We start from the raw sequence: 27,782 nt of genomic DNA, 5'->3' as shown, positions 1-27,782 counted from the left end.
GTGGGCTTCCTTTCAGGAGGAGCAGATGGCGGAGGGCTGCCAAGCTCTTTGCCACACTTTATTTTAACATTGCATCTGCCGGCATATGCGCTTGCCTCTGCGTGTCATTTCACTGCCAGCGGCGACGTAGGAGGCGAGTGGTGGGCGTGGCGATCGATGCACAAAGCCCATTGATCTTTGCAGCATCGCTGAGCCACGACAAATGACCAGAAACCTCTGCTCCATTGGATCGGTACACAAAAAGCAATTACAGAGCCCTGTGGCAACGTCCATGATGCGTGGAAGGCTGCTGTTTTCTCTGGGGGAAATGGCTGGTCCCAGTTAGTTTGGAAATAGCTGTGCAGCAAACTGGCTGTGTGCACCATGCCCTGTTGCACTGGCATGCTGTAACATTGTGCAACTTTGACAGAAGACCTGTCACAAAAAAAGGACAAAATATTGTACTGCGATTGCACCATGCTCTATGAAACATATTGAAGTGATATGAGTAAAAACAGTGCTTTATAATGGACAGATTAAGGGATTTTTATATATAAGAGGATAGATTAGAAACAATTTTTATATCAATGTTACACAGGCCAATAAATACAGTTACAGCCATTACAGTTTAAAGAAGATCTCGTGCAGCTGCACAGTCAACACAAAAATGCAATACTCAGTAATGCATACTTAAAGGTGACATTCTTGATTTTAATAACACATTTCAGAGGACAAATTCTGTGGAAGTTTCCTCACCATTTGCTACGTAATATCAAGTTATTTTTGTTGTTTCGGATTACTTCAAGTGGAACTAATTCTAAATTCAGGAGAGCACCAATGGCATGAAAGTAAACACAGACGAAAATCTACAAAAATAATTCAAGTTACAAACGAGTTTCTGTGGTAATACGAATAGAGAAAAAAAAACTAACAGACAAGTTCATCTTCACTGTTCCACCTTAAAAGACGGGGATCTTCTGAACATAAATATACCAGTGAGAACTGCTGTTTCCTAGGATTGTCACGGTTGCCTTTGATGCTTAATTCAAACAGACCCCTGGAGCACCCTTGATTAATTTTAATTGCTGCTTTGATTCTCTCAAATACACTACACTGCCAAAATTGTGTGTTGGCACCTGTTCCTCCTAAATTTCTTCTGAAATAAATGGTATATTATGATATATAAACCATATATAATAGAGAAATATGTCATCTTTTGCAGTTGTAAGAACATTTCATTTTCTGGGAATGCTTAAGGCTCAGTTGTGGAACATTTCAGTAATGATCAGAAGGAAGAGGTCAGTCATCAGAAGGTTTTGCCATGTTTAATTATTTGATTCCTAGGGGAGAAGGGCAGAGTGGACCATCTGGTCTTGGCCAAGTTAATTTAATTAAATACTGCATATTGATTTTCATTTTTTTAAGCTATTAGTATTTAATTAATTTAATTTAATTAAGCATTTCAATGGTAGGCAGCACGGTGGCGCAGCAGGTTAGTGTCGCAGTCACACAGCTCCAGGGACCTGTCTGTGTGTTCTCCCAGTGTCCGAGTGGGTTTCCTCCCACGGTCCAATAACACGCGTTGCTAGGTTGGCTCCTATTGGTGACTCATGTGTCTCTAGGTATGAATGGGTGAGTGTGTGTTGCCATGCGAAGGACTGGTGCCCCCTCCAGGGTGTGTTCACTTAATTTTTGGCTTTAAGTAAACTTATTTTTAAAAAATTTTATTTTTTCTACATCTTCCTTGCCTGTGTACTTATGGATTTAGACTTATTATTATATGCCTGCCGTATTACTCTCTTTTCCAGAACAGACCCTCCATTTTGTGTTCATTACTGTCACAAATAGGGTTCAAATTTATAAAAAAAAACATGTTTATCTGAATGTACCTGAAAAGCTCAGTCTGTTGATGTCTCTGGTTCCCTGCAGAAAAAGAGCCGTGAGGAGAGCGAAGGCGAGGGCAGTGGAGTGGAGATCCTGGAGAACAGGCCCTACACGGATGGGCCCGGTGGGTCGGGACAGTACACGCACAAAGTGTACCATATCGGCCAGCACATCCCCAGCTGGTTCCGCTCCATTCTGCCCAAAGCAGCTCTGCGGGTGGAGGAGGAATCCTGGAATGCCTACCCTTACACACGCACACGGTGAGAGAGACATCATCATGATGATTTTTAACAAGGCTGTTGATTAATTAAAAAAAAACTTGCATAATTTGTCAGTGGATCAGTGGTTAATCATAACAATGTTCTGTGAGTAATCATGATGTTCAAATCAAATAAAATTGATTTCTATAGCGCTTCACATAATCAGTATCAGAAAAAGATCATGTTTTTTCTTATACTTCTTGGGAGGGAGATGAAACTAATTTGTAGGGTTTATTTTATTTGAATTAATTTTTTGTATTATTTTTTAACTGTATTTTAATGAAGTATATCCCAGTATATTATAATAACACAGTGTAGTTTTGCTGATTTTTTTTAATTACATCTCTTAATTTGCTGAGGAAAATTTCAGGGAGAGCTTTGGCATTTAATGCAACAGAAGTTTTAATAGAGAAAAGTAATGACACTGCAGCGCAGCTCATGGCTCAAATAATAAAACACCTCCATATTCCAGCTTCAACAACGTTTTAAGAGATAACGGGATCAGGAGATTAAGCGAAGTAGGAGAGGAAAAATGCCAAACTTATGCTGCACACAAGCAACAGCTGTGTGTGTGTAAGAGAGAGAGGAGGACTGAAGTGTGAGAGAGTGAGTGTTGTGGGTTTTAATTCATGTTTTAGCAGAAATAAGATAGAATATGTTCTAAACTCGGGACAGCACGGTGGCGCAGCAGGTAGTGTCGCAATCACACATCTCCAGGGACCTGGAAGTTGTGGGTTCAAGTCCCGCTCCGGGTGACTGTCTGTGAGGAGTTTGGTGTGTTCTCCCTGTGTCCGCATGGGTTTCCTCCCATGGTCTAAAAACACACGTTGGTAGGTGGGTAGGCGACTCAAAAGTGTCCGTAGGTGTGAGTGAGTGAGTGAATGTGTCAGTGTATGTCGCCCTGTGAGGGACTGGAACCAAGGTGTGTTCCCACCTTGATCCCAGTGATTCTGGGTAGGCGGCAGGTCCAGAGCCAGATAATGAATGAATAAATGTTCTAAACTCAACAGTAGCGCAGCTGTTTACATCGCTAGATATAATTGTGGATATGTCATTAGGTGAAAGCAGAGAATTGGCTTAAAAATATTAACACATTAAATAATACAGATTTAATACATGCATTAAGACAGCATTAATTATTAATAATAGCAATAATAGAATTTGCCTCCTCCAGGGTGTATTCCCGCCTTGCGCCCAATGATTCCAGGTAGGCTCTGGACCCACCGCAACCCTGAACTGGATAAGGGTTACTGATAATGAATGAATGAATGAATGAATAATAGAATTTTATGTATACGCATCTTTAAGGGTGTAACAAAGACTGTACAGATAATGCATAAAATATATAAAAGGCATATGCAATTCCCTATGGAAGATATTTAAGCATACACGAACACTACAAGTGCAAATACGAGAATGAAAATATTAAAAGAAAAGAATAGATACTCAGGAACAATGTTAAAAAATATGATTTTTTCCAGTTTTAACTGTTTTCCAGTTTAAATTGTAGCTGTGGGCTTTTTGACTTGAAACGTTACCTGGGTGCTTTTCCCTTGTTGACTAGTTCCTTTTTTTTTTTTTTTTGTGCTTAGTAGCTAATGTAGGGCATATTATTGATATTGATAGTCCCCAGCTGGGACCAAACACTCCCTCATATGGATACACAAAAGCATCTTAAATGCAATTCAGTGCAGTGAACAGTGAAATTCTAAAATAGTACCCAGAGAGTTTTTCTTCTTTAATCCACTATTTTATCATTAAAGCATTACATATGACTCATAGGACACATGTCACTTGTTCTATTGGATAGCAGATACAATCATTGTATATTTTTTGATACACATCACAGCCCCTGTCAATTTCAGTGGTGGTTCCCATCATTGAGTACAGCTGCAGGCAGTTCCGATATCTTCTAAATAATCTTCTGGTCTGGCCTCGCCTCCTCACTATCTTATACAAATGTTAGTCACGAGCCAAACAGATTAGATATCTTGCAATGTCCACTGTTTTTTCCTGCTTCCATCAAAAGCATGCAAAAAAATATCGCTGTGACTGTTTTAAAGCGACTCTGGGTTTCTCTGCAGTTAATAGTTGTGCAGCAGGACCCTCTAAAGTTTACATATTAATATTTGAATTATGCTGACAGAAGTCATCCTTAATGCTATGCATTTAACTGTTTGTTTTAATATGGAGCTCAGATTAAAAATGAGATATTAACCCTTTCTTCTTTTTTTGTCCTTCAGCTACACATGTCCATTTGTGGAGAAGTTCTCTATTGACATTGAGACGTATTACAAGCCTGACACAGGAACCCAGAATGACGTCTTCAGTTTGTCCTCAGCAGAGAAGAGGCAGCGCGATATTGGTATGGATGAAGTCCTTTTTATCTTTTTTATTTGTATCTCTACTGCAACAAAGACACATTCTTGTGGTAGAAGGCCATTTTTCTTTTGTTCATTCATTCATTCATTATCTGTATTCCTTATCCAGTTCAGGGTCGCGGTGGGTCCAGAGCCTACCTGGAATCATTGGGCGCAAGGCGGGAATACACCCTGGAGGGGGCGCCGGTCCTTCACAGGGCAACATAGACACACATTCACTCACACACTCACACCTACAGACACTTTTGAGTCGCCAATCCACCTACCAACGTGTGTTTTTGGACTGTGGGAGGAAACCGGAGCACCCGGAGGAAACCCACGCGGACACGGGGAGAACACACCAACTCCTCACAGACAGTCACCCGGAGCGGGAATCGAACCCACAACCTCCAGGCCCCTGGAGCTGTGTGACTGCGACACCAGCTGCTGCACCACCGTGCCGCTCCATTTTTCTTTTGTTAAATGATAAATTAGTTTTAAAAGAAATCAAAGATTTTTTTAAGAGGAGGTTTGAGCTACTGAAATGAGCCAGTGATAGAGCTAATGCCACTTTACTGGGGCTAGTTGGAGAAATGTTATTGCTAACTCATTTTCTATTTGTGTTTTTCTGAAGCAAAATATATGTAACAGAATGATATAATCATGTATGCAAATAATTTAAAATACTTGTACTGGTTTATAAAGCTGTCAACACTTAAAAATCAGAAACACTGTCAGTGACTTAAGGTCTAAACCTATTATGTAACAAGCCACCATAATAATAGCCGTTCTAAACTTATTGTATGACTGACATGTGCTTTGATAGGCTTAGGACCACTTTCCAGATTGAACCGCTATACCATCTCTGATGTCATGCTTGTTAGCAGATCCTCCCAGACCTCTAACAAGGCCACTAGTATAAAGAACCCATAACCTTCCTTGTGTAATGTGTGCACAGTCTCTGTTTGCTTCCTACATTAGGGGTTTAAAGTAATGTGAATGAAGTTGCATTTAAGTGCAAAACTACATCTGTGTGTTTGTCAGAAGGGAGAGGAGGGTTTGTGAGATTGTGAGTTCTGAGGCGGTACTGAGTGCATTCTTCTTTTTTTAAACCATGTTAAGCCGTGTATATGTGTGTTTGAGACTCTCTGGCGTGGAATGAGCAGAGATTGCTCTTCCGTCACGCTCCAGTCTTCAAGAAGCCGATGGCATCCTGGCGCTGTCAGAAAGCAACACACCCAGACACACACTGTGGGACAGGTACCGGAGGCAGTCTAGGCTCAGACGCAGGCACACGTCGACTCTGCAGGGGGAAGCGCCCTGTGGCTGTTACATAACTCTGTTTGTGGTTGGAGCTCTGTCTGCAGCGTGCAGGGGGGGACACCTAGTGGAGACTTGCCAACTTTCAGCGCCTCAGACACTAATTTACCAGTTTTACAAGGAGTGATAAAGTAGGAAAACACAGGGTGTATTGACTAAACACAGGGCAGTGGAAGGCTTATGGTTCAGGCTTATTAGAAGCAGAAGCAGATTTTTGTCTTCGTAAATGTGAGACATTTTATATTCACTTTGATGTTTATTGTGCTTTTTATATACAGTTAGTATGCATCACACCTTCATAATCCTTTCCTCTATATAATCCTTTCATCCTCCATAATCACTGGCTTATTCCAACAAGCGTCGGTCATAAAAGTTTTCATAAACCCTGCTTTTGCCAACGGTTTAAATGTTAAGACGTGGCAATTGATGAAACAAGTGTTTGTAAACGTCTATAAAGGTTTGTTATAAGTCAGCTGTCACAAATGACTCACAAAGGTGTTGTGTAGGCTTCAGAAAAGTGTTACGGGACCAGGTTAATACATTTTCTGAAGCCATTTCTCTTCTCTCGTTTTTTTTTATGTGCTGTCGTTTTTTTTGTGTGCTAACGTTATGACATTAACGCATGTCATTAATCTGGAAACTTAAACACATTTTTGATTTTATTTTCTTTTTCATTCATTCATTCATTCATTATCTGTAACCGCTTACCCAGTTCAGGATCGCGGTAGATCCAGAGCCTACATGGAATCATTGGGCGCAAGGCGGGAATACACCCTGGAGGGGGCGCCAGTCCTTCACAGGGCAACACACACTCACACCTACAGACACTTTTGAGTCGCCAGTCCACCTACCAACGTGTGTTTTTGGACTGTGGGAGGAAACCGGAGCACTTGGAGGAAACCCACGCGGACACAGGGAGAACACACCACTCTCCTCACAGACAGTCACCCGGAGGAAACCCACGAGGACAAGGGGAGAACACACCAACTCCTCACAGACAGTCACCCAGAGCGGGAATCGAACCCACAACCTCCAGGTCCCTGAAGCTGTGTGACTGTGACACTACCTGCTGCACCACCGTGCCGCCCCTCAAAAAAATTTATTTTACCAAATTGGCACACAACTTCCTCCAATAATTCACTCATTTTACAGAGCCTATTGATGTATTAGCGGTTTTATTAGCACAGAAGGTACGTGGTACATTTCAGTACCATTCAGTACCTTTAGTTAGGGAACCTAGTGGTACCATATTATATAGTAATTGTAGAGTTTTAAGTTGTGTTAATGTAATACTCCCTATTTCATTTAATGTTTTTATTTTACACATTCCTATAAAGAAATCTTACAAATATTCACCTCTCCTTCTGGAGAAGCCATTTTAAAGTACCACTAGGGAACACAACAGGACTTTAAAACTACTGTTGTACATTTAAAGGTTAATTTACACTGTGCCTTTAGAGACCAATAATGTACATGTACCATACTTTTATTTCTGACCATGTAGATAAAAATGGATTAAACCTTATTACTAACTCTTACTCTTACCATATCTATCTCTTTCTCTCTCTCACACACACACACACACACACACACAAACAGTTGCTCCGAGTTCAGCCTATAACTCAATCCACACGTTTATCTGTTATAACTTTTTTGAACTGAAACATGGAGGTGTTTTATTGTCTGAGCTGTGCAATTCTCTCAATTAAAGCGTGTGTCCGAGTTTCGTTCTCTTCACGTTAACTTTCACCTACAAACTTTTACTCAGCAAATTAAGAGATTCCAATTCAAACATTATAACATTTATCCTGAAATATTATATCTCACGAGTTTGTCATGCACTCTACTCTTCAGGTTTAGTTGTTTTATCTCCCTTTCAAAACCAAGAAAATACTAGCATTTTAACTTGAGGTGAATCGGGATAAATCACAGAATATCATTGTGATTAATGCAGTTTTTTTTTATTTGATTGACATCACCAGATTTTTTAAACTGAAAAAAAAAAATCAAATACTGAAATGTGATGGACAGTAAATAATGACCAATGAATGACTGTGTTCTTACTTATAGACCCCATAGACATTGTGAAAGATGTCATGGCCCCTCACGAGTACCTGGCTGAGGAGGACCCTAAGCTTTACAAATCAGTGAAGACCCAGCGAGGGCCTCTATCTGACGACTGGATTGAGGAGATCAACCACAATCTTGGGCAGATGCCTGTCATGTGCGCCTACAAGTTGTGCAAAGTGGAGTTCCGATACTGGGGCATGCAGTCCAAGATCGAGCGCTTCATTCATGACGTGGGTGAGTTTCGGCTTCTTATTTCTTATACAGGGGATCCTCTAGAGGCTTATGAGTGTCAGAGCAGGGGGGAGGGGGATATTTGCTGCTGTAATATTTCTACAGCAGCCCAGCTGTTAATGTCTCTTTTCCATGTGCATTGGTTTGGGGGTGTCTCTGTGTCTGTGTGTTTTCAGGCTCTAGTAAGCTCTGTTATCTCTGAAAGGGGGTGGGCAGCGAAATGTAGAGAAAAACAAAAGCTCTTTATTGGGACAGCCTTGGCTCTGTCCACTTAATCATTAACCTGCTCTTAATGAAAACTAGATTGATGTAGTGTTGCTGTACCACAAATCAGGGCTCCGGGAGAAGGCACAGGTAGAGAGTCATCTACCTTCCGCAGCCAGCATCAAGACAGGATTAATTTCCTTCCCATGTGCTATTGTCTGCTCCTTAATCTTTTTTCATTACTTCTATATCTCCTTGTTTATTGACTTGCCTCTCAAATAATTTATGAGAATCCCAGTGCCATCTCTCAGTTTCCCAATTATCCATGTTCCTCGCTGGTTTTTGGCATCTTCATCGGTTGTATTCACTCTTTTATAGTTTTAGAGAGAAAACTCTTTGTTTGCTCTTCTGAATTCAAACCTCTTGCTCTAACTTGAATGTGAACTATTTTAATCACACCTCTAATTAGCAATTTAGACAAAAAGCTTTGGTAATTAACATTGCATTTGACTTAATGAGCAATAACTTGACTGGATTATGTCTAAATACATGCATGAAAGGTGCTTGTACAGCGTGTATAGTCTTGAAATTGGATTCTCGGGAGCAGCTGTACCTGTTCTTAAGATTACCATGCTCAGTATCAAGTGTTGTCTAGGGTGGTAAACCCATCCATCATTAGGCTGTGGAACCATGAAACTCACCTTTAGAACCTGACATTGCTGATATTTTTGTAATATTTTGATGATTAAAATCAAAGTTCTCACTCATTCTAATATCTAGTGACAAACTCCCTGTTAATACCCTTTATTTTATAAGAAATATTGGATGAGCATTATCGAATCAGTATTGGATGTGTATTGACTAAATCTAATGAAACCTAATAGGTGCTGTCAGAGGTGGTAGCAGCAAAAAGCAGCTGCTACCTTCTTTTATTAGCAAAAAAGAGGTCACTATTGGATGAATTGGTATTTTTTTTTATTTGTTTTTTTTTTCATCGATTTCCCCTTGCTCCTCTCAGGTCTCCGAAAAGTGATGGTCCGTGCGCACCGGCAGGCCTGGTGCTGGCAGGACGAGTGGTATGGTCTGACCATGGAGGACATCCGGCAGCTGGAGCTGGAGACTCAGGTGGCCCTGGCCAAGAAGATGGCTCAGTTCAGCTTAAACGAAGAGGGGGGCGAAAGCAACGGTGCCGCTCCAAGCACAGACAAAGAACAGGATGCCAAAGAGGCCATCAGTGCCATGGAGACAGAGGGTCCAGCTCGGAGCCTGGGGGACACACTGCAGACTCGAGGGGAACTGACCAAACAGTGGTCCACCTCCTCCAGATCTTCCAAGTCTTCAAAAAGAGGAGGTAGAAATTGTGCTGCCTTTGTGTTTGTTTAACACTTATCAAATCACATGGTTTTTTTTTACATGTTCAGAATTTTCTCAGCTAGAGTTTAGACCTTTTATTTTGCCAAGTTAGCATTTATTTATTATGATATTTGTTAACATATGTGATTTTATTTTGTGGGAAAACTAATAATTTTTCCTTATTTTTTTGATTAAACAGGAAGCCCCTCTCGCCACAGTATTTCCGAATGGCGCATGCAAAGCATTGCCCGTGACTCGGATGAAAGCACGGATGATGAGTTCTTCGATGCCCACGGTAATGTCCACTGGATCTAAAATAGCCCTCCCCAGACCCTGTTACTAAAGCCAATGCTGGGCAGTTAATGCTCTCCTCCAAGCATGTTGAGCTCAAATTGTGTTGTATTAACAACAGTTTGACAAGAGGTAGTGGTTGGTTTCACATGTCTAAGAGGATGTGAGGTGGCATCCAGTGATTGGGAGGGTTCTAGCAAACGAGCAGGACAGACAGAGTAAATCTTTATTTTCTCATTGATAACCAAGAAACCTTGCTAACTTCTCATGTACATTCTTCTTTGATCCCATCAGAGGACTTGTCTGACAATGAGGAGATATTTACCAAGGAGATCACCAAGTGGAGCTCCAATGATCTGATGGACAAGATCGAGACAGCAGAGGTGGACGAACCCCAGAGTAGGCGCTGCATTACTATAGTCTGTTTACGTCTACTCAGTGTGGAATAATGGTCTGGTGTTTTATTCTTGACAGTGATGTTTATTTGCTATATATAATCTGTGAGTCTCCATTAAGACTTCATCCATTTGCCCTGAGAGTAGTGGCTCAAATGAGCCAGTTGTATTTTTTTTTAACTGATATTGCTTAGGGGTGGCACTGTGGCGCAGCGTAGTGTCACAGTTACACAGCTCCAGGTGACTGTCTGTGAAGAGTTTGGTGTGTTCTCCCTGTGTCCGCATGGGTTTCCTCCGGCTGTCCCGGTTTCCTCCCACAGTCCAAAAAAACACGTTGGTAGGTGGATTGGTGACTCAAAAGTGTCCGTAGGTGTGTGTGTGACTGAATGTGTGTGTGTCTCACCCTGCAAAGAATTGCCGCCCACTCCAGGGTGTGTTCCTGCCTTGATCCCAGTGATTCTGGGTAGGCTCTGGACCCACTGCGACCCTGAACTGGATAAGAGGTTACAGAGAATTACAAGCAATTTATCATTCAGAAACGGCAGGAGTCCCAGATTTAAACTCATTGAGTTGTTTTGATATCACTGACAAGGTCAAATTCCAGAAATATTTTGTCCAGCACAGAGTCTTGCTATATTAAATAAATAAATGAGTCATTGTTGATAAGTGGTTATGGTTTCTGTTAGTTAACGTAACTCATTAACTCATGTTTTCAGGTGACTTGGTTGAGTATTCCGAAGCTGGAAATGTGGAGAGACTTAATGAGGTATGTATAAAGTTAGACTTTCAGTGTACTAAATATAAATGAATGAGCATTTAAATAGCTGTCTTCTATGCAAAATACAACACTATGGAAAGCTTTGAGACATTAATCCCCTTGCGTAGGAATGAGAAAGCCAAAGTAGAAAATAAGCATCCAACCCTTGAAATTTAAAATTTAAAAAAACACAGAGAAACTGGAACTCCTATCGAGCAAGACTTGATCACCTGCCAAAACATTCCTCTTCAGATATGTAAACAGTACTGAAACTTTCATATTTGACACAACAGTGGACACAATGCTATGAATTAAATTTGTGAAAAATCCATTAGCTGCAACAGTAAACAGATAAGGAGAACATTTGGACCATCCCCTCATCTGAATTTGTCTGCCCACTGTTGGATATGCTTTTATGTGAGAATGCTAAGACGAGGTTTAAATGTGTAAAACAAACAGTGAATGAACAAGAGAACTGAGCAAAGCAGGCTAAAACAAGAGCTTCTGTACTCATTTCACAGCTGCATGCTTAGGGCTGGCGTGAGCTCTGGCTCATTATTTAAATATAAAGGTTTTTTTCCAGCCATTCTGAACAGAGCTGTTTTGACAGCTTTAGAATAGTGCTGTGGTGTTTGGTCATTGGTATTTTGATCAAAGTATGAACACTGTTAACTTCTGGAAAAGGGGTATAATATGTCTACTTTACCAGAAATTTCGACTGGAAATGTCATAAATGAATTTTGCTCCTGGTATTATCAGTGTAAGCCCAAAATCTCTAATTTAGCTGTGTATTGATTCTGTCCTCAACTGAAGGCCAAGTGAAAGCATGAACATAAAACTATGTACGTGTCTGTGAGAGCATACCAGACAGAAGCAGGTCCAAAATGGTAAACATCTTCTTTTCTAAGCTTCTTAGCTTAGCTGCCCTTTATGAAAAAGGAAACGGAGGAGTGCGTGTCTCAGAGAAAGGCCAGAGTCGAGGCCAAGTTCTCATAGAGCTGAGGGTTTCTGAGGGACTAGCAGAGGAAGGGAAGTGTAGAGCTCAGGGTGAGGGGACCATCAGGATGTACTCAGTGCTCTTTTGCCCTGGCGTTCAGAGGCCCAGATCAAAGAACCGCTCCACTAGACGCCAGCGCCGAGTGACCAGACGACCAGCTGTGAGTAGCAGCTAAGCATTGTCCAGTTCCACTTAGAGATTTAGATCTCCATTAGTAAATTGTTTGGTAGAGCTTTTAGGCCTGGATGTGTTTTCATGTGGTTTCATAAATATTTCAGATGATGGTTTACTCTTCCCTTACTTCGTAGACGTCTTTCATAGACTAGATTTTGCTTGATTATTGTTGTTACAATACACCAATTGGGTCTTTTTTTTACATATTCTGACAATATTATGGTTCAAATATTAACCAATTCTGAAAGTACAAGTTTGCACTCTTAAAAATCTGACTAATGTTATTTCACCACAGGATGGTTTTCCATTTCTGGCAGCTTCTACTAGACATAAAAGCAAAATGACCCCTGTATTCTTTCCACTACAAAGTCTTGCATTTACGCTTGGTGCTTCTCACATGCTCTAGTAATAGCTGATTCTGTCAAAGTCTGACAATTTCTTTCTCACACTCAGTTAAGCAAAGCCAATTTGAATGCAAAAATAAAGTGGGTTGTTCTCGCACACATTACTACTTTGTCCGAAACACCCCTGGATGGTCATAAAGGAGGAGGAGAGTGTCAACTGCTTATATCTGTCACATTCTCCAACTGGCAGGTTCAGTTGTTAGCACTGTTAAAAGTGATGGAGGGAAACGGGTAGCCATTATACTCAGCTAGAGAGTGAGGCCCATTGTGCTCTCTAGGACTCTCAGCTTTGGAAACTTTGCAGTTTATTTTTAGTTCTCTTTCTAAAGGATTTGTGTTTAAAAAGGCATTTTTTCTGCTAAGAATACATGTATTAAAAATGTATAATAAGAAACAGATACTTAATGGTAATGTCAATTATGAATTTAGGGCGGCACGGTGGCACAGCAAGTAGTGTCACAGTCACACAGCTCCAGGGACCTGGAGGTTGTGGGTTCATTTCCTGCTCCAGGTGATTCCTGCTCCTCCCACGGTCCAAAACCACATGTTGGTAGGTGGATTGGCGACTCAAAAAAGTGTTCGTATGTGTGAGTGTGTGTTGCCTCGTGAAGGACTGGCGCCCCCTTCAGGGTCTATTTCCACCTTGCGCCCAATGATTCGGGGTAGGCAATGGACCCACCGTGACCCTGAACTGGATAAGCGGTTACAGAAAATGAATGAAATATGAATTTAAACAGGCCAGGTTTTTCCCAAACGTCATAGAAAATTCAAGAGAATTTAACTCAACTTTTGCTGTAACTCATTGGGCTCAAACTGAGTTAGTAAATTATATAATCATTGTTTATTTACATAATGACTGACGATAATATTGTCAAAATCCCAACTGTACTTCATTTTATTAGTTTAGAATAGTGTGTCTGTGAATGTGTCTGGGGTATAACACTATGGAAATCGAAAGTTTGATCCTAGTCCTGAAAGACTTGGTGCATAATGCAGTATCTGGCCCACTCTAATGTACATGCTTAAACTCATAAAGTGGATGGTAATTGGCTGAAGAGTGGAATGAGGAGCATTAGAGGCATTACAAAACTCTGCTGGGCAATTCAGGCTCCCTCAGAGCAGACAGAGAATCACTTACTCACATTGTCTAGGAAATGTGTTTTACTACTTTATGGTCGATAATTCTGAATACAGTCCAATGTATTGCGCTCAGCATTTGCTCTATGCCTCAATTTAAGACGAGTCGTTTTCCCTGCTCCAGGACGGCTCCACACAGCAGGGTCTGCAGACGTCTAAGATCCACGTGCTGCTGCTGGTCCTGCATGGAGGGAACATCCTGGACACAGGGGGAGGTGACCAGAGCAGTAAACAGGGAGATGTAAATACAATCAGCTCTGTGTTTGAGACAGTGATGCGTGTGCATTACCCGGCAGCGTTGGGCCGCATTGCCGTTCGTCTGGTGCCCTGCCCCGCGGTGTGTGTGGAGGCCTTCTCTCTTGTCTCAAAGTGAGTTAACAAATGTGCTTGACAGGTCTGACTGAATGTGTGAATCATACGTTTCATTCTGGATCAATACAGTGTAATTTTTGCCTCCAAGCACAAAGCACAAACTATAATGTCCTAGCCCAGTTTGATTAGTGTCTTAAATCTGATTTATTTTCTGTGTTCACATTGCAAATTTCAAGTATATATATCTATTTTGAATGGCCAAACTGCAGTCTTATTTCAGACTTAAATCCTAGCCCTTTGAAACAGTATATGCTATGCTTCTAGTTAAAAGTGTGTTCACTGTGTTGCTTCTATTTCACCTCCCTTCAGTTTGAGTCCATACAGCTATGATGAGGGCTGTCTCTCTAACAGTCAGGACCACATCCCTCTAGCTGCTCTGCCTCTATTGGCTACGTCTGCCCCTCAATACCAGGATGCCGTAGCAGCAGTGATAGTGCGAGCCAATCTGGTCTATGGAGAATTCATCAAATCACTGGAAGGAGCTGCATTCTCTGGACAGGTCAGTTTATAATCAGGGATTAATTTGAAGTGTTTATGTTTTAAGACATCAAATCCAGCTTTGTTAATTAGCAGAGCTATGTCTTATGGTGTTCTATAACATATCAGATAACAACACTACCCTTTAAGTGATCCACTGTTATTAGAGACTGTGGACAAGGCTCCGACATCTACATTAACATCCCACAATAACTTGATTAAACCAGAAGTCACTCTAGATAAGTTAACCTGCAATAAAGGTAGTGTAAACACCTCTCTGTGTTGTTTGTGTAGGTGTGTCTCATAGGGGACTGTGTTGGAGGAATTCTGGGGTTTGATGCCCTCTGTAGCAGCAACATCACTGTCTCAGAGAGTCAGAACAGCAGCAGGAGGGGGAGTATAGTCAGTGTACAGGTGAGTGTACACACAATGAATCTTACCAAACTTATAATAGCATCTGACCTGATTCCCCCCTGCTCCCTGTTTTGTTGGTGGTGACAGAGCTGTTGTGCATAAACGTGTGCGTTTTCAGGGACAGATTCATTCACTACAGTGAGAGCTGATTTGTGAAATTGTGTGTGTCTTTATTGCTTTTTCTTTTTCATGTGTGTTATGTGTTGAAAATCATAATAAAAATATATTCACAAAACAATAATAGCATTTATTGGGAAAAAATGTATTATTATGAGAGCATCTCTTACTGACACTGTTTTAAAATGCATGTATGCATTTTTACTTTAGCCAATGCAGCAAATAATAAGTAGGGAAGCTGTTGATTTTGTAAGTGGTAAATAAGTCCAACAGCATTAGAACCTAGTAATGGGAGGGAGTGAACATGGAACATTGTTCCATACATTTAAAAGATGTTGACGCCTTTCTGTGTGGTCAGGCTCTGTTCATCATATATCTGGATTCCTCATTCTTTACAGGACAATGACCTGCTCTCTCCAGGCATCATCATCAACAGTAGCCACTGCTCGGGTTCAAGTTCAGGTCTCTCTTTGGAAGGCAGTCGTCACCTGAGCCGCAGTAACATCGACATCCCTCGCTCCAGCGGCGCTGATGACCCCAAGAAGCAGCTTCCACGCAAACGTAGCGATTCCTCTACATATGAGCTGGACACTATCAAACAGCACCAGGCCTTTTTGACTAGGTCAGTCTCAGAGCAGCAGGCTTAACACCAGTGGCAGCCCACACGAAAAGACCACTGAGCAACAATGCAGATTTTAATTGTTCATTTTCCAGTGTGAACCCCAGCACTAGTCTCTTTATTTCGGTTTATGCTTGCTTTTCTGGTCAGGGATTGAGTGGCCACTTCACTTGTAAGTGGTCCAGCCTCATGATCTTTTGGTGTGAAAGACCCTGGTTTTAATCACTAATCTATGGTGGGTTAAACTCACACAATAAGATATTAATTCCCACTAATTAACATTTACTAGCTTTGTCAGTCATGTGAGTGTCCTATGCAAGACAAATCAAGGAGCTCCAACTAAATATGTCTATTTTTGCAATTAATTGGCATAATATGTCTCAGATGGTGGTGGAAGATGGTGGTGATCTGGGAAAGTATATAGGTGTCCAACTTGTTCCTGTTCATAATATATTTAGCTCACACAACGTAATATATTTACTTTTAAGTTGCAACTTCAGAATCATTGTAGTGCTTCACTGACTTGTAGCAGGGTTAAACACTGCAGAAACTGCACTATGTATTGTACAAGGAGGAGGGTAAGAAACCAGCTGCTCCCTCCCTGTGCCCCCCAACCGAGTTTAGGACTGTGCTGTTAAATTGAATTACATTCTGCAACTGTAACGGGAGCTCTGTAGCAAAAACTCCAAATATTAGCTAGTGGTTCTTTAAGGAGTTTTCTGTGTTTCTAATATGTTTTCTAATTTGCTTTTGTGTTTGTGTGTTTTGTAGTTTGCACTCCAGTGTGCTTAGGAATGATCCTGGATCTCGGAGGTCCAGTAACAGCACGATGTTGGAAGGTGGTGGTGCTTTGGGAAAGTTTGATTTCGACGTGTCTGACTTCTTCCTGTTTGGCTCTCCACTTGGCCTGGTCCTGGCTCTGAGGAAAACTGTGGTTCCGTCTCTTGATGGTAAATTGACAACACTTAACTCCAATTAACTGCTGCAGATTTGTGCCCAAAAGAACACAAGAAGGTGAAGTCTTTTAACTTGCTGACATACAGTATATTAGAGGCTTCAGTTCTGTGAAGTCTCAGTCCCAAGTGATGTGGCAGGTAAAAGCGCTGTACAGTTCCAAGCTGGGATTTCTTAAAATCCTATATGTATTGGAATAAATTAATTTCCTACAAGATTTGCTTTAGATCTGAGATTTTTAAAGCATCATTTGGTGGGTAATTTTTGGATTAAATACAGTGAGGGAATAATAGAATAGTGCTGGCAGCTTGAATAGTGACACTTGTTTATTTAACACAAATATACACAGATGAAGGGCTGGCGCCCCCTCCAGGGTGTGTTAACTACTTGCACCCAATGATTCCAGGTAGGCTGTGGACCCACTGCGACCCTGAACTGGATAAGCACTTACAGACAATGAATGAATGAATAGATACAAAGAAAAACGAAAAACCAAAGCCGTGTATAAGTTTGGAGCAAGAGGCTTAGATTCATGCACCTCTTTAATTACACTTCCATTTTATTTTATAATATTTAATTCTATAATTAAATGAAAATAAACAATATTACTAGCATGACATGGCTTATTTTTAGCCACCCCTATTTTTTGTTGTTGAATAAAGATCTGTGTGAATTATTCTACCTTTCCTTAATAAAGTTCATATTACCAGACTGATAATGCACGCTCCCATGCAACAGTACGTTCTAACAAACCTCTCCAACTTCTCCAGTGGCTCAACTTCGACCAGCCTGCCAGCAGGTGTATAACCTCTTCCACCCTGCAGACCCATCAGCTTCGCGCCTGGAGCCCCTCTTGGAGAAGAAGTTCCACTTGCTGGCCCCCTTTAGCGTACCCCGCTACCAGCGCTTCCCTCTTGGAGATGGTCATTCAGCTCTGCTGGGTAAGGATCAGGCTCCCACCCATGAATAGTGCACTGCTTCGTCCTGTTTGTTTTGTCTTGTTTATTATATACATTATATGTGTAATGTGTGTAATCCTCATCTGGGTATATTGTCTACACAGGGTTTCCAGCCCTGCTTGAGGAGAGCCATGAAATACAGACAAAGATTTACTCCTCCTAAGTGTCAGTGGTCATTAACCTTTCAAGGGTGAAACTGCCTTAAGCAGCCTTGATGACAGCTGACACTGGTATAAACTTTTATTGATGTTGATGTACGTATATGTCCGCTATCCTCAAAGGCTTATGTAGGTGTCATGCAATTCTGAGTGTAAAATATCAAAGCGTGGAAGATGTGGTTTAAGGATCCAGTGTCCTACAGTGTATTACACACAAATACCATAGAGTATATACTATGTTCTAACTTTAAAAGTGTGTATACAAACTGTTAACATACTACACAGTTTATTATTATTGGTGCTTTTCCACTGCATGGGATCAGCTCGGCCCAACTCGCTTTTTAGCTGGTCTTTTTCCACTAGAGCAACTTCACTGTGAAATGGAGCTGGTGACATCGCAAACCCCTTCTCTAATGGGAACCTCGTTGTATATACGCGTGTTGTTTTTGTATTTTGCCCTAAACACAGCTCCGCCCCCCCAGTTTTCACGGATCAGTTTTCTTTGTTGCATGTTTGGGTTACTCTGGAGATTTTTGTCAGCCACCAATCTCCAAGGTGCCTTTGAATCTCTTCAAAACACCATAAATGTTACGAGTTGCTGTTGTGAGTCAGATAAAAATACATGTGAAAGCTGCTGTAATTTTAGAGATTTTACAATCCCCCATTTGTGTTCGAGCTCTGCATTTTCTGGTGATTGACAGTTCTCTCTGGCCAATCAGGGTTTACATATCACAATTTAGTACTTCTTGGCTCAGTTGGAACTGTAAGCGAGTATGGACTAAAAAAAGTACCCAGTTCCAGGGACCAAGACCAGATTTGGCCAGTGGAAAAGCATAATAGTTGAGCCAAGTCAAGACGAGTCGTTTAGGTTCAATGTGGTCAAAAAGCTTCATGTGAGGACATGTTGAATATCAGCAGCAGCAATGCTGTCCACCATTTTTAATCAAAGACAGAAATATTTCCCTCCACACTATGTAGTGTATAATATAGGTCATAATATAAGGATTTCTGCACTAAAATAATGCACTGTATATCCAATAATAAAACCATATCTATTCTATATAAGCTTTATGTCCCTCTGTCTAACATTTAGTGCAATGTCTGTGTATAGTAGTAGTAGTTTTATAATCTGCGAAGTGCACTATTTAGGACAGATAATATTAAATGTGCAATTGGGACACAGCCTAAATATATAAAGCAGTTCCCAGTTCCAGTCCTTGTAATTCTTTAAGGCTGGTGTTGCATGGGGCTCTTCATGCCATTTCTGTCTGTTTGTCTTTCTTTCTGCTTTGTTCTGTCTTTCTTTGTCCCACCCCTCACCCCTCCTTGTGTTGCCTTGTCCTCATGTCCCCTTGTCCTGCGGCCGGTCTGCAGTGGAAACCCTCCAGAGCAACCCTCACCTCCTGCTGGAGTGTGGTGGTGGAACCCTCCGCTACCACGATGGCCTAGGCGAGACCTCCATCCCTGTGCCCGTGCTCAACTGGCAGGCCGCACCAGCCACTCCTGAGTGTGTGTAGTCATTCCTGTTTTGTTATTCATCTCTTGTGTTTGAGGATGTGTGTGTTAAGTCCTGTGTCAGAGGTTTCTGTCTTTGTGCCATGTGTCTCACTAGTGTGTGTGTGTGTGTGTGCTTGTGGACACTCCTAACCTTGTAATGTGCTTTTTCATGCAGTAGCTCAGTAAGAATTGCTAAATGGTCTCAATGGGCTAGTCATAATCTTGAAGCAAGAACTTTGGGAGAAAAATGCAGATAGAAATGTAGTTAGTAACCCCTAAGAGGCCATGGTGACATATGTGTCACAAACCATTTATGAGATCTGGGAAGTTCCGTACACAGCTTTATCCTTCACTTTTAATTATGATGCCTCTGAGTGACATTTGTTGAACATGCTTCATGCGGTCACATGACTGTTTGTGAATTGGTGTACATGCCACAGTATGCTTCATGAGTATATAGAGACCACAGAAATGCTTATTTTAGAAGGTGTTCCAAACATTTTAACAATATAAACGTGTAGTAACCTGTTCTATGCTACATACGACCCATTCTGATTCTGATAAGTTATAAGATTGTTGTTGTGATGATTATGTTAAACTGGGATTTTGTCCCAAAAAATATTCACGAAAAACTGTATTCCATATTGTTTCTTTGTTCTTTCTTAATTTGGCTTTATGGTGAACTGAGCCTGGGCTCTTATGGATTAAGGTGGGAAACTTATTAACCGACTCAATGCTTTTTGAATTTGTTGTTCAACATAGGAGATGGTAAAGCACTGTTCATTGGAGCCTGTTTTTAATCCATGAATGTAGAGAAGGCTTGCATGGCTAAAAGGATCTTCAAACAATAGCACTTAAGCATGTAAATGTTTGTTACTTCTGTGGAGAACACATTGCATTCAGTCATAGGAATGTTACCTGTTAAAAATAGGTAGCCAATGATACACCGTCTAAACATTTGTAGATATCTCTTCTCATCAGTGATTTTAACTACATTAACGTGTACTTATTGCTGACACAAACATTAAATTAGGATGCAGTGGTCACAGTCATCTTCTAATTAATGTTTATGTGTCCTTCCGAGAAGAGTATAAGTTGTTGCTGCTACAAATAGAGACCAATTCTTACTGAAACCTTTGATTGATAATCTAGCTCTAGTATTAAAACCTGTATTAAGACATGTATTAAACTAGTATCCAAAATTATTACCCTGTAGTTAGAAGAGATTGCAGCAAGGTTGTTTTAACTACTTCTGTCTCCTGTGCTTTTAGCGGATGTAATCCACTCTCATGGGGGAATGTTTGTGGAGAACTCTTACCCTTCGTCTCCTGCCTCAGCTCCTGCTTTCCGAGGTCCCCGAAGAGCCAGTGAGGTGAGCATCGCCAGCCAGGTCTCAGGACAAGCCGACAGTTACACTGCCTCCAACATTGCCAACAGTAAGTCCAATTATTTTAAAATCATGTACAAATAAATAATTTAGTATTCACCTACACTGTTGTTTCTTTTCTAAACTCCTGAAAGGTTTAGAAGAATTGAATGTAAGGTTATTTTATATCGTAATGTTCATCCAGCAAAAACAGCAATACATTTTAATCTCTGGTGTGCAAATAATACTGAGTTTGATTACAAATTTTCATCTAGTGTTTGGTTTATTCATGACCTGTATGAATTGTATACCAGGAGAATGAATGCATTCATGTTATTTTGTTTATCTTGTAGCACAAGCATGCCATCTTACTCAGGCCAAAAAGCTTAGCCTTTTGTCCCAGCTGGCTCTCCCTTATAACAAATTGTCCTTGAGAAGCCCTTCCCCGAAAGTCCGCCACAGGTTTCTCAATATCACAGCGGCAGGTCCAGAGGACACAAGCTGCTCGGATGACCTCGATCGCAGCAGCAGCCCTCTGGGGTTTGAGAACACCCCTCCCCTCAGCTCCAACCTTCCATCACCGAGTATGCAGCTGGACATAGAGCAAGGTATTGCTAGCCGGAGTGTGGACGAAGAGTCCTGGGCTTCCTTCTGCCACTCTCTGTGCCTGCTGTTGGTCTCAGTTCCCCAAAGCCCTGCCCTGATCTGCTAGCTCACTAGTCTCCACTGCAGCTCTCTGCATCTTCAGATTACATAGGATCTCTGGGCCGTCCACTTCAGCACAGTTTGGTGATTTCCCATCTCTCTTGGTTCAACTAGGGCTTACAATGACTGACCCGAGAGATCATTTCAGGTTGTTCTGAGATCCCCAGACTTCAAATTATTGACAATCTACTCGAATGTTTAATAATAAAGCACTGATATCATGTTCAGTTTACATTCATAGCCACCTTACATTTAACGGCTCAGGTGTCCCTAGGTGTGTGTGAGTGTGTGTCACCCTGTGAAGGACTGGCGCCCCCTTCATGGTGTTTTCCCACCTTGCACCCAGTGATTCCTGAGTAGGCTCTGGACCCACTGTGACCCTGAACTACATAAGTAGTTACAGACAATGAATGAATGAATAAATTCCATGCCAAATGCTATAAACAAATCTATGTTTCTTCATCGTTTACATATATTGAAGATTGCAATTTTAAATCTGACATTCATTGTTTTATATAATTATGTTCCCATTAATACATTAACATTTAACTAAAATGCAAATAATTTGTTACCAGATGTTATCAGTTGTAATTTGTAGGTCCAAAAATCTTTATCAAAACTTTCATGTCAGTGAGGCTTCAGCAAGAGCAGGGAAATGACCACAGTGTGTTGGACACTGGCCCTCTAGTGCTTGATTTGGGCTCCCCTTTTGTAGCTGGGCTTCAGGTCTTTTGTCGATCCTCACTCCCCCTGTCTCCACTCCACACCTCCCTAAACACTCCCTAGAGTCTTCATCTTCAGAACTCCAAGCTTTTTCCATGTCTTTCTGGAGGATGACAAGTTCCTCTGAAGATACTATGGATGATTTCCTGACTACGCTCTTTGGCTGCTTTGCATTCACTGGCCACCACTTCTTGCCAAGAAAACAGAAGACCGTATTACTTACCTTCATTTACTCATCGCAGGGTCTTTGATTTCTGTGTTTATGTGATGGTGTCAGGGTATAAGGAAGAAGATATGCACTCTTCCCTATTCAACCTTTACACAACTCAGTGTTTCAGTGTTTCCACTTGATCAGTCTCCTACTCCTTATCCTTCACATTTACCTGCATCATATCATCTGACCTCTCTTCCATCTGCCTTGGAGACCACAAAGAATTTGAAGTTTCTCCCATGAATTTAGGTTCATTTGTTTCCATGACAAAGATCCTGCTGTATCTTCCTGGTTAATGTTTGATTCTAATTTAACTAAGTTAACATTTATTCGCCATTACAGTTGCTGCTCGTTGGTGGGGGACCAAGCGCATTGACTTTGCCCTCTACTGCCCAGACGCCTTGACTGCCTTTCCAACTGTGGCTCTACCTCACCTGTTCCATGCTTCCTACTGGGAATCCACTGATGTTGTTTCCTTTCTGCTCAGACAGGTAATAGTATGTCTTCCTTTTTTGGTCATTTTGTGTGGAGAAGAATCTAGAAACAGTTACAAGGAGAAACTCCTGCAATTGGTTGAAAAGGGCACAGACAAAACCAGTGCGTATGGGAAAATGCATTTTACAAATTTTTGAATGAGCACATTCAAGGACAGCATTAACAATGGGGAGAGTTTTTTTTCCAAACATCAATGAATGGATAGCATTCTTTAGCAAAGGACATTTCAGATGAGTTAGAATGAAGACAGAACATCCTAGAACAGTGTGAATGATAGAAGAGCAGTCTAGAACCGTGGGAATGAAGTGAGAGCATTCTACTGAATTTGGGGGGGTGGATTATAAGAGTTTGAGTGGGAGAGAAGAATTTAGAAAAGTATAAAAGAGGGGAGAACATTCTACATCTACATTGTTAACAGTGTGAATGTAGAAAACACTCTAGAATGCTGTAAACAAGGAGTGTGTAAATGGAACTTAGTTTATGATGAGAATGCCCCTTATGACTGATAGATAATTTTAGTTGTGCATAAACTGTCTTATGTCCCTAACTTTATCTGTGCAGCTTTGTCTCATTTTCATTCACTCAGAGATTATATTAATCTCTCTGTTAGGTTATGAGGCATGAGAATTCTAGTATTCTGGAGCTGGATGGAAAGGAAGTGTCAGAGTTCACACCTTCTAAGCCTCGGGAGAAGTGGCTGAGGAAGAGAACCCACGTTAAGATCAGGGTTAGTCATTACTTGTTTTCTTCTTGATCAATTCTCTCTGGCCAATCAGTGTAAGGTTTACACCTCACGTTTAGTCTCTACTCATCCCGCCTAAACAGTGCCCTTTTGCAGGTACAAGGTACCAAATTTGCCTAATGGAAAAGCAAACAACAATATTAGACTCATGTTTATATAAAATTCTAATGATGTTTTTTCACCATACACTAGCTCTCCAGTCTGTTTGCGAGCTTGATACAGCTCTAATGAAACCTCAGTATCTGTAAATGGGGGGGGGGGGTCTTGTTCATGTATGCTAGACTTTGTCTCTCTGCTTATGGCTGAAAAACTGCATTTTTGAGGTTTTCTGAAAACAAATAGACCTCCTAACTTTGAAAAGCATTAACAGATATGAGGATATTGCTCTATTCCTGCTCCATAGGGTGGTAATATTGACTTATATATAAGTATATATCAATATACTTATCATATTCCATTTACATCCTAAATCAGAACTCTTTGCTGTAGCCCCATTGTTACATTTCCATCCGTAGCACACATCCAGCTTGACCTACGGGTACACATGTGTTGCAGAATGTTACAGCTAACCATCGTGTGAATGATGCAGTCTTCACGGAGGATGGCGTGCAGATGGTCACTGGCCGCTTCATGTACGGCCCACTGGATATGGTCACTCTAACTGGAGAAAAGGTAGGACAAAAACTACCCTGTGTTAATACTCCATTTTTACAGTGTAATTTATTTATGTGTAAATATAGAAATATTTCCTTGCGTGCTTCTCACTTCTTCTTTTTTTTTCTTCAAAGATTGACATCCATATAATGACCCAGCCCCCTTCAGGGGAGTGGGTGTTCTTTGACACAGAGTTGACCAATAACAGTGGCAGAATCTCCTATGTGATTCCAGAGAGCAAGAGGCTAGGGATTGGGGTCTACCCTGTCAAAATGGTAGTCAGGTGTGTCTTGAAAATGTTTTCTTATAAAACTTTGTGTTTTTTGTTCAGTTTTCCAGTTTTACAATTACAGTGATCCCTCGTTTTTTTCGCGGGGGATGCGTTCCAAGACTATCCATCCATCCATTATCTGTAACCGCTTATCCAATTTAGGGTTGTGGGGGGTCCAGAGCCTACCTGGAATCATTGGGCGCAAGGCGGGAATACACCCTGGAGGTGTATCACAGGGCAACACAGACACACACACATTCACTCACACACTCACACCTACGGACACTTTCGAGTCGCCAATCCACCTGCAATGTGTGTTTTTGGACTGTGGGAGGAAACCGGAGCACCCGGAGGAAACCCACGCAGACATGGGGAGAACACACCAACTTCTCACAGACAGTCACCCAGAGCGGGAATCGAACCCACAACCTCCAGGTCCCTGGAGCTGTGTGACTGCGACACTACCTGCTGCTCCACCGTGCCGCCCCCGTTCCAAGACCACCCGTGAAAAACGAATTTCCGTGAAGTAGAGGAAAGATTTTTTTTAATGTTTTTAACGAGTATTTGGACTTTTAACACCCTCCCTGTACTGTTAACAACCCACACTTTGCATTAAACAGTCATTCTATAATGTTTTTCAGCTGGAACTACATGTGATATCCTACCAGTTTCTTTAATAGAGTAATTCCTAAGCTGTGATTTAGCGTAAGTAAATTTCATTCGGATGTGGACATGAACAATACATGTACTGTACATAAGAAATGCTTGTAAATATATATTTTGTCATCTACAGGCCTAGTCTAATACATGTAAACAATAAAAAAAACTTTTAATTTACACACCATAAGAAAATGATATTTTTAGGCGATATAGCGGCCATAAGCCCCCTTAAAAAACCCGCAAAATAGCGAATCCGCGAAAGATGAACCGCGAAGTACCGAGGGATTACTGTATGCTGTTGACCAGTCAAGACGTGTTTGTTTTCAAACAGTTGGGTCTATAAAATGAATGTTGTCAAATCAGTAGTCAATTATCACACAAATTTTTTAACTCAAACAGCATCCAGGTCTTTAGTTCATAGTGTCAGATGTCTAAACCTCATTAACAATCTTTAGTCCTTGTCTGACCTTAATGAATACATAAATTGGAATGGGATAACTTGAGGCCAATTATTTACTCAAATTCTGACTTCTGGTGTTTGTTAGCATCATTGGCCTCATGGCTACAGCGCTAAACCAAAAATGCTAATTTGTTGTTTTTAAGCATGTCTTGGCTAGTCAAATATATCAGGATAACTGAACATTTGTGTGGATATTTTCTACAGAACTAATTATTTAACTCATTTCAAAGTTCTTTTTCATACATGTTCATGATCTCTTCACATTCAGAGGTGACCACACATCTGCAGACAGCTACCTGACCGTGCTGCCTCGTGGGACAGAGTTTGTGGTGTTTAGCATTGATGGCTCCTTTGCTGCTAGCGTGTCCATCATGGGTAGTGACCCTAAAGTGAGAGCAGGGGCAGTGGATGTAGTCAGGTAGGCCCCAGGGTCTCTGTGTAATTCTGTTCATACAGCCAAGACAGCTCATTAACGTAGTAGTGCTAATGTTGATAGTACTGACTAAAAATATGTGTGTGATGGATCTGTCAAACTCACATGCAAATATGACTAATCTAGACTTATTTTTTAACTTGTTCTCATGCAGTTGTTTGTATCATCACTGTCTTTTCTTTTTGCATGGTTTATGATATTTTGTTTACACAAATATTTACTTAAAAAGAAAGTTCACCACAAACCAGCTCTAGATGAAGTGGTCACAGAAGATAAATAAATAAATATTCAGGAACTAATCTCATGTTTGGCAGAAGATAACAGAATCCACCTCTGACTGTTTCAGCACAGCTTCTCCTCTGTTAGCTGTTGTGCTAACTACGTTTCTCTCCAAACAACTGCTAAGGAATTACGAGCTTATGTTACTCTGTGTGTGTTAACATCTCCCTCAGGGCAATGAGGACAGTAACAGGTGATAAAAGCAGCTCCACTAGCAACACTAGCTGTGAGGGCTTCTTAAATTGTGGATGCTGTGTGTCTGGTGAAACATGCAGCTTTTAAAAATGCAATGAGTGTACTTTAAAATGTCCAGGGTTTAAAGGGTTTGTTTATAAAAATGTATAAAAAAATTGTATTGTTTTTAAAGCTAGTGCTTTTATTCTTCTTCATAAACAATGACTCCATGTTCTGTTTATCAGGCACTGGCAGGATTTAGGTTACCTGATCGTGTATGTAACTGGCCGACCAGACATGCAGAAGCAGCGAGTGGTGGCCTGGCTCTCCCAGCACAACTTCCCCCATGGTATCGTCTCCTTCTGCGACGGCTTGGTGCATGATCCTCTCCGACACAAAGCCAACTTCCTCAAGTCCCTCATGTGTGAGGTGGGTAGCAGAAGACAGAGTGAGAGGGAGCAAATGATGCTAACAGTTCTACAAAGCTGTTAACAAACACCTGTTACTGCTGTCTGTGTGAAATTGCCTTTTTTGAGTTTTCCCTTTTCATCTCTTTTAAGGCATATATGAAAATCTTTGCTGCTTACGGTTCGACAAAGGACATCTCCGTGTACACTTCACTTGGCCTTCCTCCGTCACAGATCTACATTGTTGGTAGACCCACAAAGAAAATGCAGCACCAATGTCAGGTAAGCTTCAGAATATTGTACAGTTAAATTTCCCTGATTGCTTCATTTATATTAATTATAAATGTACAGTTACCTAATACTCGCTCCAGCTTTTATAACTTTATTGGGACGAACCTTTCATAATATATAAGATTTACAAATAAATTGTAATTTTTGGTGTAGCTTATAGTTGTAATTAAAAATTAAAACTAACAAACGTAATAATGAAGATGCATTTACAATCACAAAACCAAATAAAATGTACAGTCATAGAAAAGATACATTCATTATCTTTAAGCACTTATCCAGTTCAGGGTCACGGTGGGTCCAGAGCCTACCCTGAATCATTGGGCGCAAGGCAGGAACACACCCAGTCCTTCACAGGGTGACATACAACCACACATTCACTCAGACCTACGGACACTTTCAAGTCGCGAATTTACCTACCAACGTGTGTTTTGGATCGTGGGAAGAAACCCACGCGGACACCGGGAGAACACATCAAACTCCTCACAGACAGTCACCCGGAGGAAACCCACGCAGACACAGGGAGAACAC

The 27,782-nt window shown here is 41.1% G+C and overlaps 1 protein-coding gene across 5 annotated transcripts in view; it reads left to right on the top strand.

Moving 5' to 3' along the window:
- The window catches only part of LOC136674786 (membrane-associated phosphatidylinositol transfer protein 2), a 71,938-nt gene that overhangs the window by 41,170 nt on the left and 2,986 nt on the right, over positions 1 to 27,782 (top strand). For 2 of the 5 annotated variants that reach the window (XM_066650991.1, XM_066650992.1), the window contains exons 3-25: positions 1,909 to 2,123; positions 4,367 to 4,488; positions 7,874 to 8,107; positions 9,327 to 9,659; positions 9,861 to 9,956; positions 10,247 to 10,351; positions 11,064 to 11,113; positions 13,941 to 14,185; positions 14,498 to 14,687; positions 14,960 to 15,079; positions 15,595 to 15,818; positions 16,587 to 16,765; positions 17,540 to 17,710; positions 19,261 to 19,395; positions 20,655 to 20,819; positions 21,103 to 21,357; positions 22,731 to 22,879; positions 23,494 to 23,610; positions 24,181 to 24,297; positions 24,414 to 24,562; positions 25,939 to 26,088; positions 26,802 to 26,985; positions 27,117 to 27,245. In XM_066650991.1, coding sequence (XP_066507088.1) covers positions 1,909 to 2,123; positions 4,367 to 4,488; positions 7,874 to 8,107; positions 9,327 to 9,659; positions 9,861 to 9,956; positions 10,247 to 10,351; positions 11,064 to 11,113; positions 13,941 to 14,185; positions 14,498 to 14,687; positions 14,960 to 15,079; positions 15,595 to 15,818; positions 16,587 to 16,765; positions 17,540 to 17,710; positions 19,261 to 19,395; positions 20,655 to 20,819; positions 21,103 to 21,357; positions 22,731 to 22,879; positions 23,494 to 23,610; positions 24,181 to 24,297; positions 24,414 to 24,562; positions 25,939 to 26,088; positions 26,802 to 26,985; positions 27,117 to 27,245 — 3,834 coding nt within the window. The remainder of the gene's footprint in view (positions 1 to 1,908; positions 2,124 to 4,366; positions 4,489 to 7,873; positions 8,108 to 9,326; positions 9,660 to 9,860; positions 9,957 to 10,246; positions 10,352 to 11,063; positions 11,114 to 13,940; positions 14,186 to 14,497; positions 14,688 to 14,959; positions 15,080 to 15,594; positions 15,819 to 16,586; positions 16,766 to 17,539; positions 17,711 to 19,260; positions 19,396 to 20,654; positions 20,820 to 21,102; positions 21,358 to 22,730; positions 22,880 to 23,493; positions 23,611 to 24,180; positions 24,298 to 24,413; positions 24,563 to 25,938; positions 26,089 to 26,801; positions 26,986 to 27,116; positions 27,246 to 27,782) is intronic. The other 3 variants (XM_066650993.1, XM_066650994.1, XM_066650995.1) reach the window with 3 other exon arrangements.

This window comes from Hoplias malabaricus, chromosome 18, assembly GCF_029633855.1.
Source record: "Hoplias malabaricus isolate fHopMal1 chromosome 18, fHopMal1.hap1, whole genome shotgun sequence".
NCBI lineage: Eukaryota > Metazoa > Chordata > Actinopteri > Characiformes > Erythrinidae > Hoplias > Hoplias malabaricus.
This window is presented reverse-complemented; position numbering and strand designations above follow the sequence as displayed.